We start from the raw sequence: 22,593 nt of genomic DNA on the forward strand, positions 1-22,593 counted from the left end.
TTGTTTCCAGTGGTGGTAGAAATACTCGATAATGTTATGTAAAAGTACAGATAAAGAACCAAAAAAACAAAAAAATACTCAAGTAAAAGTAAAAGTATCACATGAAAAATCAACTTCGGTAAATATATTAAAGTACCTGTTTAAAAATGTACTTAAAGAGTAAAAAGTAAAATATATTGGGCCGATTTTGAGGTCTTATAAATATTCAAATGTAGTGATTTTGAAAAAGATTTGTGCTGAATTTTGTTCAACAGAAATAGAATAGATTTTTTTTTTCTAGCTGTATTTTTTTTTATATTTTATTTACACAAGTTATGAACGTGTTACAAATAAACAGCTCAGCCTTTTCAGCAGGTCTCACAAAATAATAATGTATAATAAATAGCTTTTTGTCAACATTTCTACACAAAATATAATTATTAAATTGTGGTGGTTTTCTTTTTCAATATTTTCATGGACCGGTGGTTTAGGAAAGAGATGCAGTCTGCACGGTGTGGTTTAGTTCTGGTTAAATCCTGGTTTAGACCTGGTTTAGATGTGGTTTTAGTCCTCATTTTAGTCCTGGTTTAGTCCTGGTTTTAGTCCTGGTTTAGACCTGGTTTAGTCCTGGTTTTAGTCCTGGTTTAGACCTGGTTTAGACCTGGTTTAGACCTGGTTTTAGTTCTGGTTTAGACCTGGTTTAGTCCTGGTTTAGACCTGGTTTAGACCTGGTTTTAGACCTGGTTTTAGTTCTGGTTTAGACCTGGTTTAGACCTGGTTTAGACCTGGTTTTAGTTCTGGTTTAGACCTGGTTTAGACCTGGTTTTAGTTCTGGTTAGACCTGTTTTTTAGACCTTTAGTTCCTGGTTTTTAGTTCTGGTTTAGTCCTGGTTTAGTCCTGGTTTAGACCTGGTTTAGACCTGGTTTAGTTCTGGTTTAGTCCTGGTTTAGACCTGGTTTTAGTTCTGGTTTAGTCCTGGTTTAGACCTGGTTTAGACCTGGTTTAGACCTGGTTTTAGTTCTGGTTTAGTCCTGGTTTAGACCTGGTTTAGACCTGGTTTAGACCTGGTTTTAGTTCTGGTTTAGTCCTGGTTTAGACCTGGTTTAGACCTGGTTTTAGACCTGGTTTAGACCTGGTTTAGACCTGGTTTTAGTTCTGGTTTAGACCTGGTTTAGACCTGGTTTTAGTTCTGGTTTAGACCTGGTTTAGACCTGGTTTAGACCTGGTTTTAGTTCTGGTTTAGACCTGGTTTTAGTTCTGGTTTAGACCTGGTTTAGTCCTGGTTTAGACCTGGTTTAGACCTGGTTTTAGTTCTGGTTTAGACCTGGTTTAGTCTGGTTTTAGACCTGGTTTAGACCTGGTTTAGACCTGGTTTTAGTTCTGGTTTAGACCTGGTTTAGTCCTGGTTTAGACCTGGTTTAGACCTGGTTTTAGTTCTGGTTTAGACCTGGTTTACCTGGTTTAGACCTGGTTTAGACCTGGTTTAGACCTGGTTTTAGTTCTGGTTTAGACCTGGTTTAGTCCTGGTTTAGACCTGGTTTAGACCTGGTTTCAGTTCTGGTTTAGACCTGGTTTAGACCTGGTTTTAATTCTGGTTTAGACCTGGTTTTAGTTCTGGTTTAGAGCTGTTTTTAGTCCTGATTTTAGACCTGGTTTAGACCTGGTTTTAGTTCTGGTTTAGAGCTGTTTTTAGTCCTGATTTTAGACCTGGTTTAGACCTGGTTTTAGTTCTGGTTTAGACCTGGTTTCAGTTCTGGTTTAGACCTGGTTTACACCTGGTTTAGACCTGGTTTTAATTCTGGTTTAGACCTGGTTTAGACCTGGTTTTAGTTCTGGTTTAGAGCTGTTTTTAGTCCTGGTTTAGTCCTGATTTCAGTCCTGGCTTAGAACTACTATTTTCTTCATTATTTGTCTCCACAACCAAAATGAAAAAAACAATAACAATTTGTTTTTTCAGTTTTTGATTTTTTTTGTTGTTGTTGAAATGAATAATGGAAAAAACTGATAACGACCATTTCCCGTTTCCGTTACTTAAACTGTCATGCCGGACCGAACCAGGACTAAACCAGGACTAAACCAGGACTAAACCAGGACTGAACCAGGACTAAACCAGGACTAAACCAGGTCTGAACCAGGACTAAACCAGGACTAAACCAGGACTGAACCAGGTCTGAACCAGGACTAAACCAGGACTAAACCAGGACTAAACCAGGACTAAACCAGGACTAAACCAGGACTGAACCAGGTCTGAACCAGGACTGAACCAGGACTAAACCAGGTCTGGGACCAGACTGGAATCAGACCGGGACTGAGACCAGGACTTAGACCAGGACCAGACCAGGACTGAGGGCGGGACTGAGAATCAGACTGAGAGCAGGACTAATGCTGGGACCAGACCGGGACCAGACAATGACTGAGACCGGAACCAGACCAGGACTGAGACTGGGACCAGATCAGAACCAGACCGGGACTTAGACCAGGACTGAGACCAGGACTGAGACCAGGACTTAGACCAGGACTTAGACCGGCACCAGACCGGGACCAGACAGTGACTGAGACGGGGACCAGACCAGGACTGAGACTGGGACCAGATCAGAACCAGACCGGGACTTAGACCAGGACTGAGACCAGGACTTAGACCGGGACCAGACCGGGACCAGACCAGAACCAGACCGGGACCAGGCCAGAAGCAGACCAGGACCAGACCAGGACTGAGACCAGGAGTGAGACTGGGACTGGACCAGGACTAACAATGGTTTAGTCCTGGTCAGTCCATTGTGCATCGCAGTTTAAATCACGTACACGGGAAACGTCCATTATCCGTTTTTTTCCATTCTTCATTTAAACCCAAAATCGAAAACCGAAAAAAAAAACCCAAATCTTTATCCGTTTTGGAGACAAATAATGAAGAAAATTGTCGTTTTTTAATTTTCTTATTTTTGGTTTTATTTTGAAAAACGAACGAACAAATGACACACGGATTCAGGGTTTGCGCGAATGAAACAAAACACAACTCCGGGTCTGAGGAAACATCACAACAGTTCAAAAACGGCGTAAATTCATATGAACCTTTTAACTTTACGCAACTTTACACTTTACATTATTTACCATAAAAGACTGTGAAGGCGGATGCTAATTTTATCCTTGGAAAGACGTCCCTTGGAATCCTGTATGAATTATGCAAAGCCGGAGCACATCAGACACGTTAAAACGACATAAGCTTTAGAAAATTCACTGTCGGGACTGTTTGGCAGAGCGGATACGGACTTGTACGAGCACGGCCGGCAAATACGGGAACGTAATAGCTCTATCCATCACGTTACCGACGTCCGCGGGACAATAAAACGCGACGCCTTTTTACGATCCCACACAGCAAGCGGCGCCTCCTGTAGGATCGCAGCCCAAAACACGTCGCATTACTGCACGTTTAACTATTATCTAATGAGTACCGGGTGTTGAGTCGAGTTTAAAAGTGAATTCGCGAAGATATGAAGACAGTTCGTTAAAAAAAAAAGACAGGCCGAGGCGAGAGGGAGAGAGCCCCGGGGTGCAGAGCGCATTACGGGGTTTTGCTGATGCGATGATCCACAGATGATGGTGGGAGGAGGAAGAAAAAGAGGAGGAGGAGGAGGGGTGGACGCAGCAGGAGAGGGCTTTAGGGCGCGCACATCCGCAACATATGTCATGGTTCTTTCATGAGCACTTCAAACCGTACGGCGGACGAGGGGGAGCGCGGTACAAGGATGTGGTGAGATGGAGAACAAAGATACAGGCAGAGGAAGAGGAAGAGGAGAGAAGAGGGACGGATCAACCTCTGTGTCCATATGTGGGTTTGTAGATAGTAGGGATTAGGATTGTTCTGATACACATGAGTATCCTGGTTATGATCGGGTTTTTTGAGTATCCCGGTTTCGTCATAGTGCATGTATACGGTTTCAGTATCCCAGTTATGAGAAACCGGGATACCGTAGCTGGTATTTTCCGTAGTAACTGTGGGCTTCTACCCTGTGTTTTTAAAGTTTCATTCATATGTTAATACGCCCTGTAATTAATCTCTGTGTTCCTTGACATGTTGTGTATGTTTTTGGACTTTGGAGTGTCAATGGTGAATGTATATGGGACAGATAAGGGGTGTATCTCCAACCTTTAGCATCTGCCAGCCTGTTATGGGACACGTGTTGGGACAAAGTGCTGTGTATGTTTCCATGAAGATGTTAACTCAACAGTTATGCTGGTATAAAAGGCACCAGTTTTTCTGTGCATCAGTGGGGGAACGCCGACCGCGTTGTCGAGGGACGACCGACGCACAGAGAGACGCCGCGTAGGCAAAATCATGCTGAATCAACTTGAATCTTGAGACCTGAATCTGCCTGACTCAAATAAAGAGATGCCTGAGACCTTTTCTAACTCTCCAAGCCTCTTTTCGTAAGATCCTCTGTTCAGGCTGCCTCCAGGAGAAGCTGACATAACCGGGATACTGTGGCATATAAACGCAGTATCCCGGTTACTGTGTCCAAAAGACAACTACTTTTCAGTCTTTTCACCACTACAACAGCGACATAAAGTGAGCATACATGAGTGAAATGACTGCGCTAAACCTGCACTCGTACGACCTGCACACGTACGATCGCCGAAAAGTTAAACACGAAACATCTCCTGTAAGATAACTGCACAGAACAAACTCACCATCATCAGCACCTCCTCTGTCACGGAAAAAACACACATATTCCACTGAGTCGTGTCCTTTACTCCGAGAGAAACTGAACCACATCAGCGGCACAACAAATGTGACAAAGCTGAATTATCTGATCAAACGGGCTGATGTGGTTATGGTTCATATGTTATAAAGTTTATTTATGCAGAATATTTAAATAAAACATCTACACGTTGGGTTTGATCTGTGCAGTGGATTGTGGGATACCTCACAGCTCTGGTTAGAACCCACGGATCTATTAAAATAACCTCCTGAGCTTCCTGTTTGTATTTTTCCTGGTTTGTTAACTTAAATTAGATACATTTTTGCGCCTGTGCATTTGTAAGAGTATGTCAAGAAACCTGGACACTCTATTTGATCATGTGCACACAAGTATGAGTATCCCGGTTTCTCAGCATGTATAAGCAGGATCACGAATACTGACATAACCGGGATACTGATGTGCATGTAAACGCACTCACTGTATTTTTCTGAATGAGGCACTGTCGACGTCTGGGGCTAATACTAATGCTACACTCACAGCAGAATAAATTCAGACTGTGGAGGCTTTGCAGACTCTTAAAGGTTGTATGGAGGATTTTTTTTTTGTTTCAAACTGTCAGTGAAAGATTAAAATACCATTACAGAGACGCAGCAGCTTTGTAATTATGATGACCAAAAAAAAAAAGAACAAAAATCTATCAACAGTGGACGTGTTGAGGCCAGATAAACATCAGCCAATAGAAAACGAGGGCTCCCTCATTTTCTATTGGCTGTTAGGTTGTCAATCAAACTCCCTAGTGTAACTGACTCGTCGGAGCGCGGGGATTACGTGGTTTACGCAGCGGTTCTTAGAGGCTTTTTTCGAACTGTCGCTTCCTCGCATTTCGCACAAAGTTTGTCGCGACGGCGGCACGAGAATCCACGACCGGTTCGCCGCAAAAGAAAGTCCCGTTTTTGAGGTCGCTGAAAAGAAGAAGAGAAGTGGAAAAAGTAGCAAAGGCCAAACTGAGGTGATTCTTGGAGATCTCGTCCAGCGATGGCGCGACCGAAGCAGACGAAGGTCTAAAAACTGACGCGTCGGTCGCGTGAATTACTTCTAGACAGGAAACTTCAACAGTAATTCTGAATGCGCACAAGGACTGTCGCTGTATTTCTCTTCCCTTAAAAAATCCTCTACACAACCTTTAAAACATGCTCATAATGACAGAAAATACATTTGTGTTACCTCACTGACATTTATTGTCTAAAGAAAGTCTGTTTTTAATTGGGAATGTTAATCAGTATTGAGCATAGAGCAGGAGCAATTATTTTTTCCATGGGGCCACATGAGAAACAGAAAATATTGAGGAGAGCCAAAATGCTTAACTCAGTTCTGCATAATATGAATTGTATTTTGTTATAAAAAGCGGTAAATATAGCATAATTAATCACTGCATTTATAAAGCACCTTTCAAGACACCCAAAGCGCTTCACGGTTCATTGTTCACTCACTCCACTCTCAGCGAAACTGCCAATCTGCACCATCAGCCCCTCTGACCAACACCATCACTCACACTCCACTCTCACACTAGGCAATGTGGCTGAAGTGTTTTGTTTTTGGCACCTGGACTTCCCAGTGGTCTCCCATCCAAACACTGCCCAGACTCGGCCCTGCTGAGCTTCTGAGATCTGTTGAGACAAACTGGTGTGGCCGCTGCATTGTTCTGACGAGCTGCTAAGACTGGTAAGAGTTTGTTATGACTAAGCAATGAAAAAGTGAGGTTGCTTTACCAGGGCAGCCACAGGGTCTTAAAAGTCTTAACAAGGTCTTAAATTTCATGTTCCTAAATTAAGGCCTTAAAAAGTCTTAAATGATGTTGTCCAAGTCTTATTTTTTTCTTAACCCTCTGTTACGACCCAAAAGATTGGAGTCCCAACATATTTAGGAAAGGACACGGAAACCAAAGAGTTTTTATTTTAGTTTGTGCAAAGATGTTTAAACCCCCCAAAAAAACCCTACCCGTGCCCAAACCAAAAGTAACAACAGAAAGGTGGACCTGGTGAGCCGGCCCAAAAGAACAAAAGGGTGCGACACCGGGACAACCCCGTACAGGGCCGTAGGAGCCGGTGCCAGCGCCCGTAACTAAAGACCAAAAAACCCAACAACCTAAACCCAACAGAAAAGCGAAAACAGTACAGCCGGTCCCACCAGGTCAAACAAAAGGCTAACGGCTAACACAAGCTACCAAAACGATGGAGCAGGAGAGCCAGCAGGGCGGCTCCCAGCGCGAGGCGTGTGCGCTCCGGTACCTGCGGCGGACGAGGAGGAGGAGAGAGCGAGAGAGAGTGAGGCGGCGCCGGGCTCGCGCATTTAAGGCCTCCTGCCGGAAATGAGGACAAAAAAACTACAAAAACATAATTAACTTATAAGAACAAAACTAGGCAGAAATGCTACAAAAATATGAACAATAAAAAGAAAGCAGGGAAAAACCAAAAGTGCCCAAACGTAACCCCCTCTCAGACTCAAATTAAGTTTTAGTCACAGGAAAAATCTGATATTTGGGGAAAATGATCATATGGGGCAGTAATACTAATAGTAATTAGATATTGAAAAGCTCAGAAACTATACACATTCAACATTTGTGACTTGTGATTACTTTTGTAACTATTAATTAAACTGACATTAAAATAACATTTTTACTTTTGTATTTACCCTTTGAACTGCTCTTCCTTCCTTCCCTTCTTAACTGATCAGAGCTGATATCAAATTATCACCATATATCAAATCACCAAATGCACAAGTCACTGTGGCTATGTTCAGACTGCATCTGAAGTGACCAAAATCTGATTTTTTCGCCCCTATGTGACTTGTATCTGATCTTTTAATGACAGTCTGACACACTTTGTGTTTGTTTGTGTTTGGGTTTGCTCTGAGATGCTGCTAATGAATTGCCTTATGGGATCAATAAAGTTTTCTGAATCTGAATCTGAATCTGAACGTAGCCTATGTGATCTGCTGCTTCATGTTCCTGTCAAAGGTCAGGCTGCTCTCAGATTTGGCACTGACTGCAGGGTCCAACAGATCCCCCCTCGTGCACTTGATTTTATTACCCAGCATGCCATGTTTTTCACTTCTGACACAGGCGGAACTTAATTGTGTGAACAGAGAAACCAACAGCTCCAGCTCTCCAGACTCTTCCACACCCGCTGTAACAAAAAGCACATGCACCACAAACTCTGGAAAACAACAGCTGCTAGTTCAAGTCCTGACACTTTAAATAGTCACTGACTCCAGCCACTCTGTTTATAACTTTAATTATGGTCACAATAACTCATAGTATATGAGGAATTATGAAACCTTCAGCTAGTTTCAAGGAAAGATAAAGTTGTCAAGGACTTTTAAAATGACGTCTTTATTCTCTTCTTTCAGTAGACACAGATTTGTTTCTTCGGTAACAGCTCCAACTCATCAAATCCAAGTGTGATTCTCATACCGTCAGTGGGCCTGTGGAGCTCGGGGCAAGTATGCAACACATCCATCTCTGTCAGAGAAATAAATAGCCCGGGCTGTAATAAAGATCAAGGCAATATCAGGGGCGCCCGGTTTGTCCAAATTCAGAGTCCCAGAAGACGTCAAAGACAAACTGCAGCTCCTCGGCCCGGGCAGCGTAATGGCCGCTGACGAGCGCAAGTCCCCGCAGCAGCTTGAAAACTGACGTGATTTATAGTTATGAGCCGTGGAGATGAGAACTTTTTTCTGAACGTGATTAAATGAGCATTCAAACACGCTGCGGGGGGTTATTGGAGATCTCTTAAACTTCATGATTAAACTCTTGGATTCACCGTAACTCCACACAAACACGTAAATGTACCTGCACACGCCTAGAAGTTATGTAAAGTACTGACGATTCATTTTGGATTTTTCATTAATAGATTATTTTTAATGAGGAAAATTCAACTGTACAAAACTAAATGATAAGTACTGATGATATAAATCGATAAATAATGACAAAAGAAAATAGACATAATAAAAATAAATAAATACAAATAAATGATATAAATAAAATAAATAATAATAATAATAATAACAATAATAATTAAATAAAGAAATAAAAAATATAATAAAAAAATACTACATATTTAAAAAAAAAAAAAAAAAAGGGATGGTCCAATCTGATACTGGTATTGAATATCAGGGCCAATAATGAAAAAAAAAAAAAAAAAAAAAAAAAGGCTAGATCAAATATCAGCTTCCAAATATTGATTCAGCTGATATCCTGGTTGGACAAATAAATTGATGTAATAACACAGTTTACTGATCATGGTCGGCCCAGAAAGTCTCAGAATGTTTGAACTTTTACTTAGACAAACTTGTTCTGTCATTACTCCTGGGATAAATAACACTTACATAACACACAGGTCAGTTTTGTTTTATTTTATTTTTGTTTAAAGATGCTGTTTTCAGTCTCTGCACTGGTATTTGTGGATATTGGGTGTCAGCAGATACTTAAAACTCTAGTATCGGAACTGAAAAACTGGTGCATTCTTATCAACAACGCCACACTAGACTGTAACAAACATTTAAAGCTGATTAATTAACTAATTACTCTGGCAATGATTATGTTTTTGATTGATTAGTCAGTAGATGCTCTTGTGAGATTTGGATGGATGGAAAAAGGGTTTTTCATCAAAAACATTTTCAGAAACCTAAATATTACTAAATGTGTTGCTAATCATTTAAAGTTTCAGGGCAGGGGTCCCCGGTACCAGGCCGTGAAAGGGTGAACCCCCTCCCGTACGCTGCAGGGACCGTCCCCCCCCCCTCCTGCACACCGCGCAGACCGTGTCCCCATCCCATACGACGCATGGAACGTTCCTCCTCCCATATGTTGTGTGGACCGCGCCTCTAAACCTGAACTAAAACCAGTACTAAACCAGGTCTAAGGCTGCGTTCAGACTGCAGCCTGAAGTGACCCAAATCCGATTTTTTGGTCCCTATGTGACCTGTATCTGATCTTTTTGACATGCGACAGTCTGGAACGACTACACGATGAACGTCACTATTCTGCGCTGAAGTAGGTGAAAATTGTCACTAATGAAGCACATCACCACTCTTGGCTACGTCTCCACATCCACACGTTCCTTTCAACGGACGTCGCTGCCGCTGCCCCACAAAACACCACGACCAAAAACCTCGTCCTTCTCCTTCTCAATCTCCTCCTTAAAACAAGTAAGTTGTTCATGTTCTGGCTCCGGTACGAGAGGAACTTTAAAATCTCCAGGTGCTCAATGCTGCGTCCATGTTTGGACAACTTCCGTAAACACAGAGACGCTCCTGCGGTTTGACGTCGTCGTGTCTCCAGTGTCACATGCGGGACACTTTTGGGCCGTTTAATGTTCACACTGGAGTCACATACAAGTCACATTTAACTGGAAATGTGAACGACCTCGCAAAAATATCGGATTTCACAAAAAAATCGGAATTGAGCGTTAAGCCCTGCAGTCTGAACGTAGCCTAAAACAGGGTCTAAAACTGGGTCTAAAACCGGGTCTAAAACAGGTCTAAAACCAGGACTGAAACAGGATTTAGTCAGGACTTAACCATGCTGTCTATATGCCGCCCCCTCTCTGGTCTGCAAAATATTGACAGATATAAAACGGGTCCGTGGAGCAAAAAAGGTTGAGGACCACTGGTTTCAGGGTTAAAGTTAACATTCTTTTCCCTTTGAGACTTTTTATGATTTATGAAGCTGCAGATGAATGTATTCTGAAAAAGGTCTGCACCTGTGTCTTGGGAGTTACTGAAATACACACAACCTTGAGTCCAGTTTAATTGCTCTCCTTGTGAACAAACATGGAGGCCACAGAACAAATTACTGTTTGAAGACAAGCACGTACTGTAGACTCGCTGCATTTTCTATTGATCACTCAAGTGTGTTTGGGGCCCTGTCCATGTCAAACACACAGACTTTAAATGTTTTGAACAGCACTTTGAGAACCTGTCTGTGTGTTTCAGACCAGTGTGACCGTGGAGATCCGGTACCAGCCCATGGAGGGCACCGTGGGCTCCTGGAGCGAGGGGGAGTTCCTGGAGGTCCCTGAAGACAGAGACGGGGTCTTCACCTTTGAGACAGACAGCCTCCTGTCCAGCCACGGCTCAGGCACCTCCCCCGGCCGCTCCCTGCACGGATCTATACCCACCTTCAGGAAGTAAGCACCACTGTACAGCCCGCTCTTCTTTCTTTATATAATACTGCCAAATTTTAAGGTCCTACATCACACATAATACACTCTTTTTATCTTTAAGACATGTTAGAATGTTGTTACCGCCTCAAAAACATACCTGCAGTTCTGTTTTGTTTCCTTCATATCCCTTTAAAACGATTCACACTGTAAACACGGAGCCCGACAGTCACAGACTCTAATATCAACAACTCAATATTAATTCCACTGAAATGCCAAATGTTGTGTAAGCAAATACAACGTTTGTCCAACAGAGGCCACATCACTCGGGCCGATCCTCCTCTGTGTTTTCTGAAGCGGAACAGTTGTAGCTCTGACTGACATTTTTCATTACACACAGTACGATGTGCTTTTGCTTTTCCCTCTGCTAATGCACCTGTCCTGGTGTGTGTCTCCTCCGACAGGCTCTCAGCACAGCAGCAAAATGTAGATGAAGCAACCTATTAAAATTCTAATTAATAAAAGGCAAAATCACCCGTTTTTATGACAAAAATATTAAATGACATTAATCAAAAAATTGTGAAGCCTAAATTAGAAACTGAATTCCACAGTTTACACATTAAAAGTCATATATTATGGAAAATGGACTCTTGTGAGCTTTAAGTCATGTTAAAATGTTGTTACTTCATCAAAAACAGACCTGGAGTTGTGTTTTGTTTCATTCACACATGTTTAAGTCATCTTTTATTATTAGTCTGTTTACATTTCCAAAGCTCAAAACGCTCTGTTCTACCTTGTGATGTCATGAAGTGGTGTTTTTCAAGTTAACAGCAACATTTACCTTTAGTTCAGAAGACTTGGCAATTACAGGACTGAAATCGTCCAAATGATTATAGAGAAGATGTGTGGACTTATATGATGACGGTCTGAACAGAGACACAAAAGTGGCGTCGCGTTTTCACTTTTTATTCCGCGTTTAGACGAGCGTTTTCGGGAGGTGACGCAAAAGTGTGTGGAATTCGATTGTGTATGCATGCCAGGTTTCTGTGTACTGTATGTATGTAACGTAAACGTGTACGTGACGTGAGCAGATCTGACCAGAGTTTTGCGTCTTGGGCAGTGTAGACGGAAACGCTACGGCGGAGCGTATTCAACTTTTACACTCTGGAGGGTGGTTTCAGATTTTTTGCGTTTTTAAAGGTTGTATGGAGGATTTTATTTATTTTTTTTGTTTCAAATTGTCAATGATAGATTATAGAGGTGCAGTAGCCTTGTAATTATGATGACCAAAAAAAGAGAATAAAAATTCATCAACTCTGGACGTGGTCTGGGCTAAACATTTGCCAAAGATAACGACACTGCTCTTGTTATCTGTGAGCTGACAGGCTGTCAATCAAACTCCCTACGTTTCTAGTGTAACTGACTTGCCTGCGCCGCCGGTACGTGGTTTACGTACGACTGTTCACACAGTCCACAGACGCAAGACGCACAACGCTTGCTTTACAATCCACCAACGCAACAGTTCATTAGCGGCAATTTTTTTTCCATTAAATTTTTGAATGATTAAATATCTTCCTCGCAGTTCGCACAAAGTTTGTTGCGATGGCGACAAGAAAATCCAGGAGCAGTTCGCCGCAAAAGAAAGTCCATTTTTGAGGTCGCTGAAAGACAGAGACAAGGGGAAAGCAGCGAAGCCAAACTAAGGTGATTCTTGAAAGATTCATTCCAGCGTGGACTCTGGCGCAGAAGCAGACGCAGGGTCCTAAAGACTGAGCACTGGTCCACAAATTACTCCTGGACAGGAAACTTCTGCTTATTATGAAAACGTACTTTATTTCCAAGAGCGAGACAAAACGTTTTTTCAGGACACGAAAGCGATATCCTATGTCTGAGCCAGTGCAGAGACCTGAGCACAGGACTTATGTGCTCGTACTTCCTAGTTCGAACAGCAAGACTTGGCAATTACAGGACTGAAATCATCCAAATGATTACAGAGAAAATGTATGGAGTTAAAGGCTACGTTTATATGATGACGGTCTGAACAGAAAACGCAAAAGTACTGTCGCGTCTGCACTTTTTATTCCACGTTTAGATGAGTGTTTTCGGGAGGAAATCTGCGTGCATACGGTGACGCAAAAGTGTGTAGAATTCGATTGCGTATGCATGCCAGGCACATGTGTGTGACGTAAACGTGTACGCGATGTGAGCAGATCTCACCAGAGTTTTGTGTCTTGTGTTTTGAAACGGAAACGCTACAGTGGAGCGTATTCAAATTTTCCACTCTGTAGGCTCAGAGGGTTTTCGTTTTTAAGCTCCAAAAACGCCGTCACCGTCAACAAAAGGCACTTCCGATGAAATATTTAGTTGTTTTTCTCTCTCCGTCCCTCAGTCTGTCTGCATCTCCAAAGCTCAAAACGCTCTCTTCCACCTTGTGATGTCATGAAGCTGTATTTTTCAAGTTAACAGCAACATTTTACCTTTAGTTCAGGAGACTTGGCAATCACAGGACTGAAATCATTGAAGATTTTTTTCCGTTAGAGAGAAGAACTCAGCCTAAATCTGCAGGGTTTGTGTCTTAAACATGTGAATGAAACAAAACGCAACTCCAGGTCTGTTTGTAATAAAAACACAACATCAAAATCTGAAAATAGTTTAATATATGATAGTCACATTTGTTTAAAGCACTTTACAACAAGGAGCCACTCACCCATTCACACACACTCATACACCAGTTTACGCAGACACTAGGGGGCGAAGTGGGTTAAGTGTCTTGCCAAAAAACACAACAACAGCGTTCATTCCAACCTGTGCGTCAGTGGATTTGACTCTGCCAGTGATGTTTTATGTCAAGAGCGGGATTAAAACCTCTAACATTCGGATCAGTGGACAAAATCTACCAACTGAGCTACTGCCCCTTTAAAATACAGTATTTTATTTAATTTTTTTTTACATTGTGGATTCAAACAGATGTATTGTGTATTCAATCACTGAGGCAATGAGCTGCTGCTTTATTCCAGTGCTGTGATTTGCTCTCAGACTGTATGAATAATGCAGCAAATACAACATCCACATATGCCCATGGTACATATGGTGAATGTATGATCAGTACTTTATCTGTACTGCAAACACACGTAACACTGTGGTTGGCTTCCTTTCTGGCAGAGATTTACATAAAATGAAAAATATAATATCAAATGAAAATATATTATGAAAAAAATATTCCAAAAAGCTTACAGCAGCACTAGTATTTTCATTTTAGCCCTATAGATGTGTTGATTAAAGTATAGTGTATGGTTTATTTATTGCTTCCCCAAACGAGGGTTATCGAAAGTCAGATACTAATCGATGCTAAAAATAGATACTTGTTTGAGCAAATACAAAAATAATCACATTTACAGGACCGGAATGAGCCTTTCCTATAGTTTTAGAGTAAAACGCCCATGGACCACTATGGAACCAACTGAGGGATCACACAGATTTAAGGCTGAATGGGAATAAAAAAAATAAAAAATAAAATCAATTGTATCAAAATCAAGTTTGGAAGACAGAGACATGCACATCCAACAAAAATTGTGGCTACATTCTGGGTCCAAAGACAAAAACAGTGCAAAAAAAGGAAGAAGATCCACACTGCAGTTCTCCGAAGCTTCTAAATTTTTTTTTCAATGACACCACAATGTGACGTTTCAGTCCAAACTCTTCTCTGGACATGAAAGGTTGAGTTCCACACCTGACCACCAGCTGACCCACCAATAAAAGTTTTTGATTACAGTTGTTGAATAGAGTCTTTAGTACAGAACTGGTCTTCAAATTCAAGTTTGAAATGTTAGTAACGTGACAACACAACCCCGAACCTAAGTACCGTATTTCGTGCTCTGGATTATAAGGCGCTCTGTCATTAAATGGTCTATTTTCGAACTTTTTTCACAAATAAACCGCGCCGGACTTTAAACGAAACACAACAGTGTGATGGGTGAGTGGTTTTGTTTGTTTGTTCGTTCACGGTGACTCTGGGCTTTGTTCAGTTGTGGCGTGTAGGGAGGGTGCTGTCTGGAACCAACGGATTGTCGGCGTGTTCGCAGTGACTCAGTTGTTCAGTTTTGTCTAGAAGCGGCACATCGCGCTCGCTTTTTTGGTTCGTTCCTCCTTTCTGTTCCTCGTGTGTGTGTTTGCGTGTTCTTCAGGTGGTGCGGCTTTGTAGTTTACTAAAGTCGTGCTGGGACACCCGAGTGGATTTGTGTATAGGGCGCTCTGGATTGAGGGGGGCGCAGTCGTTTTTTGATGGGGTTGGAGGTTTAAGAGCCCTATAGTCAGGAAAATATGGTAGGTAAATAGCTCTGATACCAGTTGTGATGCTATGGCTTTAAGTATCTGCTGATATTCGACGGCGCGTAGACTGATAACAGCATTTATTTCCTTTAAACAAACCTACAGTAAGACAAAACTGATCCAAATGTGTTATTTATCTCTCAAGCTACTATAGATCAACTCTGTATAGGCCGAAGTCCAAGTTAAAATATGCTGAGAGCTTCTGGGGAAATAGTTTTATGGTAAACGGTCTCTCTCTTTTATACAGCGCTTTCGACCTTCAAGACACTCAGAGATATTTACATCGAGAAACCACTCACACATTCACACACGAGTGTACGCAGACATCGGGGGCGAGGAGGGTTAAGCATTCATCTGTGGGAGCTGGAATCGCACAACAAATCCAATGGACTTTGCCGCTCAACCAATGATTTTTATGTCAAGAGCAGGATTCAAACACCAACCTCTGGATCAGTGTACAAATGCTCAACCAACTGAGCTACTGTCGCCCCATGGATTTATTTGACCAACCAGTATATTGATTGAACCAATATTTGGCAACCAATATTCGATCCAGCAAAATGTTCTGTATGAAATCCAATACACAAAAATCACAGTTCAGTTCCTACGTGAGTTTTAAGGTCACGGTTCGGTTAATTTTCGGTACAGTGTGGGAACAAAATGGAAAATAATTTGTATGTTTATTAAATCAACAATTTGTTTTAACATTATACAAACGGGAAAATAAAATAAATGCAACGTAAGCAACAAATGTATGAAATATTATAAAAAATAAATTCCTTGTAAACAGTAAACAAAACTTTTCAAAAAGTAAAGCGCAGCACTAACAGTTCCAGCATGAAGTTTTACTCAATCTTCATATTTCTGGCCACAAAAAAACAACTTATTCACATTGTCTGGAGTAAGTGCAGATCTGCTGTAGTCACAATGTTCCCAGAGGATGAAAATACCTTTCGTTAGGGACAGAGGTGTGATTCTGTGCCAGCAAAAGGTGAAAGTGAGGACCACAGCACGACGATCGTAGTTTTGCGAGGTTCACGTGGTTCAGAGGGACGTAGTCAAGGTGGGGGCAATTGTTGTCAAGGTGGCTGCCCAAACTATAAAGCGCTGCAGGAAACACTGACACCCCAATCACGGACAAGTTCCCTCATCAATATTAAAGAGCCGAGCCGCCGTGTACCTGCACATGTAGTGGCTGAATGTAAACACACACAAATTGCAGATATTCACTCATGCACAGCCCTGCACCGAACTGAACCGAATCAAACCGAATCGAATCGAATCAAATCGGTTCAGTACAAATACATGTACCATTACCAGTGTTGGGGAGTAACAGATTACATGTACCGGAGTTACGTAATCAGAGTACAAATTATGAGTAAGTATGAGTACTGTTTCAGTGAGTGGTAATTGGATTACAGTTACTTTGTTGAAATAAATGGATTACACAGAGGTATTTTCCTGTTTTCACATTTTGGGCTATTCCCTTTTTTTTTTTTTTTTTTTTCTCGGTAATTCCACTCATTGCCGGACACTAAACCAGGTCTAAACCAGGACTAAAACCAGGTCTAACACCAGGTCTAAAACCAGATCCAGACCAGTTCTAAACCTGGTCTAAACTAGGTCTAAAACCAGGTCTAAACTAGGTTTAAACCAGGACTAAAGCAGGACTAAAACCAGGTCTAAACCAGGTCTAAACCAGGTCTAAACCAGATCCAGACCAGTTCTAAACCTGGTCTAAACCAGGACTAAAACCAGGTCTAACACCAGGTCTAAAACCAGATCCAGACCAGTTCTAAACCTGGTCTAAACTAGGTCTAAAACCAGGTCTAAACTAGGTTTAAACCAGGACTAAAGCAGGACTAAAACCAGGTCTAAACTAGGTTTAAACCAGGACTAAAGCAGGACTAAAACCAGGTCTAACACCAGGTCTAAAACCAGATCCAGACCAGTTCTAAACCTGGTCTAAACTAGGTCTAAAACCAGGTCTAAACTAGGTTTAAACCAGGTCTAAACCAGGACTAAAACCAGGTCTAAACTAGGTTTAAACCAGGACTAAAGCAGGACTAAAACCAGGTCTAAACCAGGTCTAAACCAGGACTAAACCAGGTCTAAAACCAGGAATAAACCAAGTCCAAACCAGGTCTAAACCAGGTCTAAACCAGGACTAAAACCAGGTCTAAACTAGGTCTAAACCAGAACTAAACCAGGACTAAAACCAGGTCTAAACCAGGTCTAAACCAGGTCTAAACCAGATCCAGACCAGTTCTAAACCTGGTCTAAACCAGGACTAAAACCAGGTCTAACACCAGGTCTAAAACCAGATCCAGACCAGTTCTAAACCTGGTCTAAACTAGGTCTAAAACCAGGTCTAAACTAGGTTTAAACCAGGACTAAAGCAGGACTAAAACCAGGTCTAAACTAGGTTTAAACCAGGACTAAAGCAGGACTAAAACCAGGTCTAACACCAGGTCTAAAACCAGATCCAGACCAGTTCTAAACCTGGTCTAAACTAGGTCTAAAACCAGGTCTAAACTAGGTTTAAACCAGGTCTAAACCAGGACTAAAACCAGGTCTAAACTAGGTTTAAACCAGGACTAAAGCAGGACTAAAACCAGGTCTAAACCAGGTCTAAACCAGGTCTAAAACCAGGAATAAACCAAGTCCAAACCAGGTCTAAACCAGGTCTAAACCAGGTCTAAAACCAGGTCTAAACCAGAACTAAACCAGGACTAAAACCAGGTCTAAACGGGACTAAACCAGGATTAAAACCAGGACAAAACCTCTCCTCCTCTTCTATTAATAATACTTTTAATTTGGTTAACTAAAGACTGGGCTTCATTTTCTTTTATCAGACAAAAAAAAAATCTTACGTGAAGATTTCCTCGTCTTTGCTACTTTCCCGCAAATCAAGTAATCCAAAGTATTCAGATTACGTTACTCACTTTTAAGTAATTTAATGGATTACGTTACAAACTACATTTTGGGGTATGTAATCTGTAATCTGTAGGGGAATACATTTTAAAAGTCACCTTCCCAACACTGGTCGTTACACCCATAGTATCGGTGCATCTCTAAACCTGAGGCATGATCGCTCCAACAGGACTTACACCGTTTATTAAAACCTTTCAACTATTACAAACATCATTACAAAGCGCTTCCCTGTTCCGTACGTTCGCCGCGTCTGACCTACAGCCTCGTCATCATTGCTCGGTCCGCTTTATTAAGAAGGTAACATCCTTATCGATTCGCTATGTCAGACCTGGTTTCTTATTGCTCCTCTTGCACAATCGCGCTTGGACATACTCTGCTGAATCCCATATAGAAAACACTGTGGGAGGAATCAATTCAGACTGAGCCTAGCCCCGTAGTTGCCAGATCCCAAACTCCCCCATCCCACCCCCCATTCGTGCATTTGGGATAGAAGAATCAGGAGGCTTATGTCGCGTTTTGTGCATGCGGTTTGTTTGTTGTTGATACTAAATACTGAGTAGGCAATGTCTTAAAGCGAGCCATTTAACATTCAGACATTGTGTAGCGCCCCGAAGAGCGGAAACACACTTTTACCGAGTCCTAAGGGAGTTACGTAACAGAAGGAGGGAAAACTAGGCTGCTTCTACTCAAACATTCTATCTTTTTACCAAGCAGATTAAGAAAAGACAACATGGCAGCAATAGAAATTTGGCAGGAAAAGTGTTATTTAGATAAGGCTTGTGTATTGACTTTGGGGGTGTTTGGGGGCGATTATATTGATTTGCGTTCATTTCCTGGAGAGTATTCAAAACCTTAGCCTAAACTTACCCATCCATCCTCTCTGTACCGACTCTGTTAGTGAAATACAAAGTTACTGTGAGTATAGGCGAGTTTCAGCTGACGTCATTGTTGAAATATTTTGGTCGGAGGCAAGAAACACGATAGCGTCAAACACAGTGTGTAACCTCGCGTATTTATCCCCGATAATGGTAAATTCCTGCTGCATTATCGGATGCACAAATAGAAGCACGGAAGAAGGAAAATGTCTTTTTCGTATTCTGAGTGAAAAGAACCGCTAACGGTGAATTAAACGGCTTTCAAACATCCGCAGAGCAAACGTAGAAGATCCTAACAAACCGTGGACTCCAACAAGTTCAACAACACATCGAGACTCTTGGAGGTTTTCATCTTTTCTGCTGTGAATGGCCCAGGAGTTTCCACCAAGTCATTGTGGATATCGCCGAAGTGAATATTTGTCCAGGTAGTTGGCGATTCAGACCAGAAATTTGGTTTGGTCCACCTTTTGTCGGGGTTGAAAAGGGTGATTTGGCGTCCATCGATGCTTATGACCAATTTCTGGTCAAATGGTCTTGGGTCCTCTGCCGTTAGAGTGGATAAATAACCGGGATCAATACCCTTTACGTGCTTTCTCGCTCCGTCCGTCATGTTGAATTAGTGTTTCTTGCCGCCGACCAAAATAATTCCCTGCATGCAACGCTCGCTTTTGTCAACAATGAAACTCGCCTATAGTGATTGCTATAGTTGAAAAAATTTAACTTTTGGTGCCGGACGTGCCTCATCAATCAATCAAGCACTGTTCTCTAGTGAGGAAGCAACGGAATTATCCAGAAGAATGAGAAGAAACAGAAAAGGCACTCAAAGATCGCAACAGTCACCCTCGACGTGCATCAAGTATTTTTCTCCTACGTTTGTCTACATTCACCCACAGCCTCCATGACGCGTGTCGGAGGCGTCTGTCCTCAAATGCAAAGGTGTCAGTCTAGAGACATCCACGGTCTGAACACAGATTTACACAAAATTCACTCTTTTGTACCATGTTTTAATGTTGTCACCTCATCAAAAACATAATCAATCCAATCCAACTTTATATTTACAGCACATTTTATAAACAAAACAGTTTTCAAAGTGCTTCCCTATAGAAATGCAAAACATTTTACTTAAAAAAAAAAAAAAAATAGAAACAACAAAAATTCAGAATTATGCTTCAACCATAAGGAAACTAATAGAATAAATAAATAAATCACTCTTGAGAAATGTGTTTTAATGTTGTCATCTCATCAAAAACATATCTAGAGTTGTGTTTTGTTTCATTCACACACACATATTTGAGTCGGTCTTTATTATTAGAAGGGGTGTAGTGGGCGTGGTACACAGGAGTACTCCGTCCATCCACTTCTCCCGATTTGAGAATTACTTACAAATTAAATGTCAAACTGGAGCTATTGGCAACGGTGAAAACAATCTGCACAAGCTCATGATCTCTGCAGAACTGTCCTACAGTGACCTGAGACATGAGGGACCAGGCCAAAACTAGAACTGAACCAGGACTAAACCTGGTCTAAGCCTGGCCTAAATCAGAACTGAACCAGGACTGAGTGTCAGGACAGTCCCGGAGGTGCGCCCACGTAGACTGTCAGATGACTGCAGGCGAAAGGACGGACGCAGAGCTTCACGCGTAATTGCACTTTGTGGACATCCTGCTCCACGGGCTCAAGGTTCTCTCTCCAAGATTAGTCCTGGTGTAGTCCTGGTGTAGTCTTGGTTTAGTCCTGGTTCAGTTCTGGTTTAGACCTGGTTTAGTCCTGGTTCAGAGCTGGTTCATGTGTTGTAGTCTATGATTTATGTTCTGTTGGTGATTATGAATGGCGTTAATGTTAATAACATGATTCTGCATCCTTTTGAGTAAAAAAAAAAAACATCAAATATTACTGATTTTTACTGGGCTGGCACCTTTATGTTTGTACTGAAAGTGAGGGGCAAGTGGGCGGCGGGATTCATCACATCGATGAATCACGTACTCCCACTCAAAAAAATCCCCACTACTGATTAATAGTCTGTCTATATGTATATCCCAAAATGCTTTGTTCCACCTTGTGATGTCATGAGGCGGTAGTTTTCAAATTAACAGCTCGTTCAGTAGAGGCAATAGAAGGGTTTCAGTCACGTGATCACAATGATGCACGAATTTCAGGTGGAGGGCAGGAAGTGAAGATAAAGACGACAAACAAAAAACAAAACTCTGGCGAACACAGATATGGAGAAGAGAAGAGTTGTTATTGTTGGATTGTTGGATTTAGAGCCAGTAGCGGCAAAAGTACGAGCAGTTAGTCGACAAATATATTGGGCGTGACCCCGATCTTATGAAAATGAGTGAATTTTCAACCCAAAGTAAAAGATTTGCCAACAATCGAGGCAGAGGAGATCACAAACTACCGAGTTCTCCAGACATCGTTCTACACCAGACAACAGATGAAGGCGTACAAAAGTTTGGAGGCATATATATATATTTTTTTTTTTATCAGTGGATGGGTCCTCAACCTCGGTGTTTCTCTTATTTTATGTGTATAGACGTTATGGAAAAAACTGCAGTGTATCGGCAATAACCTCTATCCGAATTATTTAATGTCAACAAACGTCGTTAGCCGTTAGTCGTTAATGATCCGTTTATGTTTAGGTAAACCACAAAAAATGATTTAGCTTTGTAACGTACCTTTGTCGAAGTGGTCACTGCAGACACGAGCATTTGCGGATTCTGCTGACGTAGGTTTGTAATCCACTTTTTACGGCATTGTTCAGCTTTTCCCATTTCTGACCTTCGTGGACGACTATCTTCTGTACTCTAAAAAATCGCTTTTCCTTCTCTCGGTTAGAACGATTGACGCAGCCGTAAACTACACAACACGTAGGCATTTTCCAGACAAAGACGTGTTTCACTAGTTTCCTCCAGTCAGTTCACTTCCTGCCCTCCATCTGATTTCGCCACTGTTGGGCAAGTTACTTTGAAACTGTAATGCGTTATTTATTACCTATTACTGTCATTTCAAAGTAATTCGTTACATTACAATATTACTGCATTTAAATGTAAGGCATTACATTACTATTGCATTACTTTGTTACTCACCAAAATAACTTTTGCACTGTATTTGCTTTAACTAGGACTAACAGGACTCACTTGACGGGCTCGAAGGTGACGCAGGAGAAAGGAGCGCTCTGCTTCACCTTAAGAGCGGCTGTTCTGATCGCTCTTTATGGACCCTGCCTCGGGCTCGGCTATTTCAGCAACTATTCAGGGACGTGCAAGATTCTTTACAGCGTAACTTCTACCTTCCTTCAGCGTGTCCAAAGTCCAACTTTGTGTGATGGCATCTTCCTCTGCCTTTGTGCGAAAGCTTTGTCGGTGGAACTTTGTCGACTCGGGAGAAAACTTGCAACCGTACAGCACTTCAGAAACTGCTAGAGATTGAACATGTATTTAAATTTGGCCTGGACACAGGAGTACAGGAGACAGTCCCTTAAGAGTCAGGATGCAGCGGAGGAACGCAATACACATTCATACATGTGAAAAAGGGCATGCAAAATTGCACACACAAAAAAAAATAAAAAACTGCGAAACAGCGAGACCGTGAAAAGTGAAGCACGATAGAGGGAGACG

At 41.8% G+C, this 22,593-nt stretch overlaps 1 protein-coding gene across 1 annotated transcript in view; it reads left to right on the forward strand.

The window, feature by feature from the left end:
* The window catches only part of otofa (otoferlin a), a 349,247-nt gene that overhangs the window by 190,544 nt on the left and 136,110 nt on the right, over positions 1-22,593 (forward strand). Inside the window, 1 exon segment of the mRNA XM_055149496.1 lies at positions 10,672-10,865. Within this exon segment, the coding sequence (XP_055005471.1) occupies positions 10,672-10,865 (194 nt within the window).

The sequence above is a fragment of the Boleophthalmus pectinirostris genome, unplaced genomic scaffold, assembly GCF_026225935.1.
Source record: "Boleophthalmus pectinirostris isolate CB_2022bp ecotype Guang Dong unplaced genomic scaffold, ASM2622593v1 HiC_scaffold_13, whole genome shotgun sequence".
In the NCBI taxonomy this organism is placed as follows: Eukaryota; Metazoa; Chordata; class Actinopteri; order Gobiiformes; family Gobiidae; genus Boleophthalmus; species Boleophthalmus pectinirostris.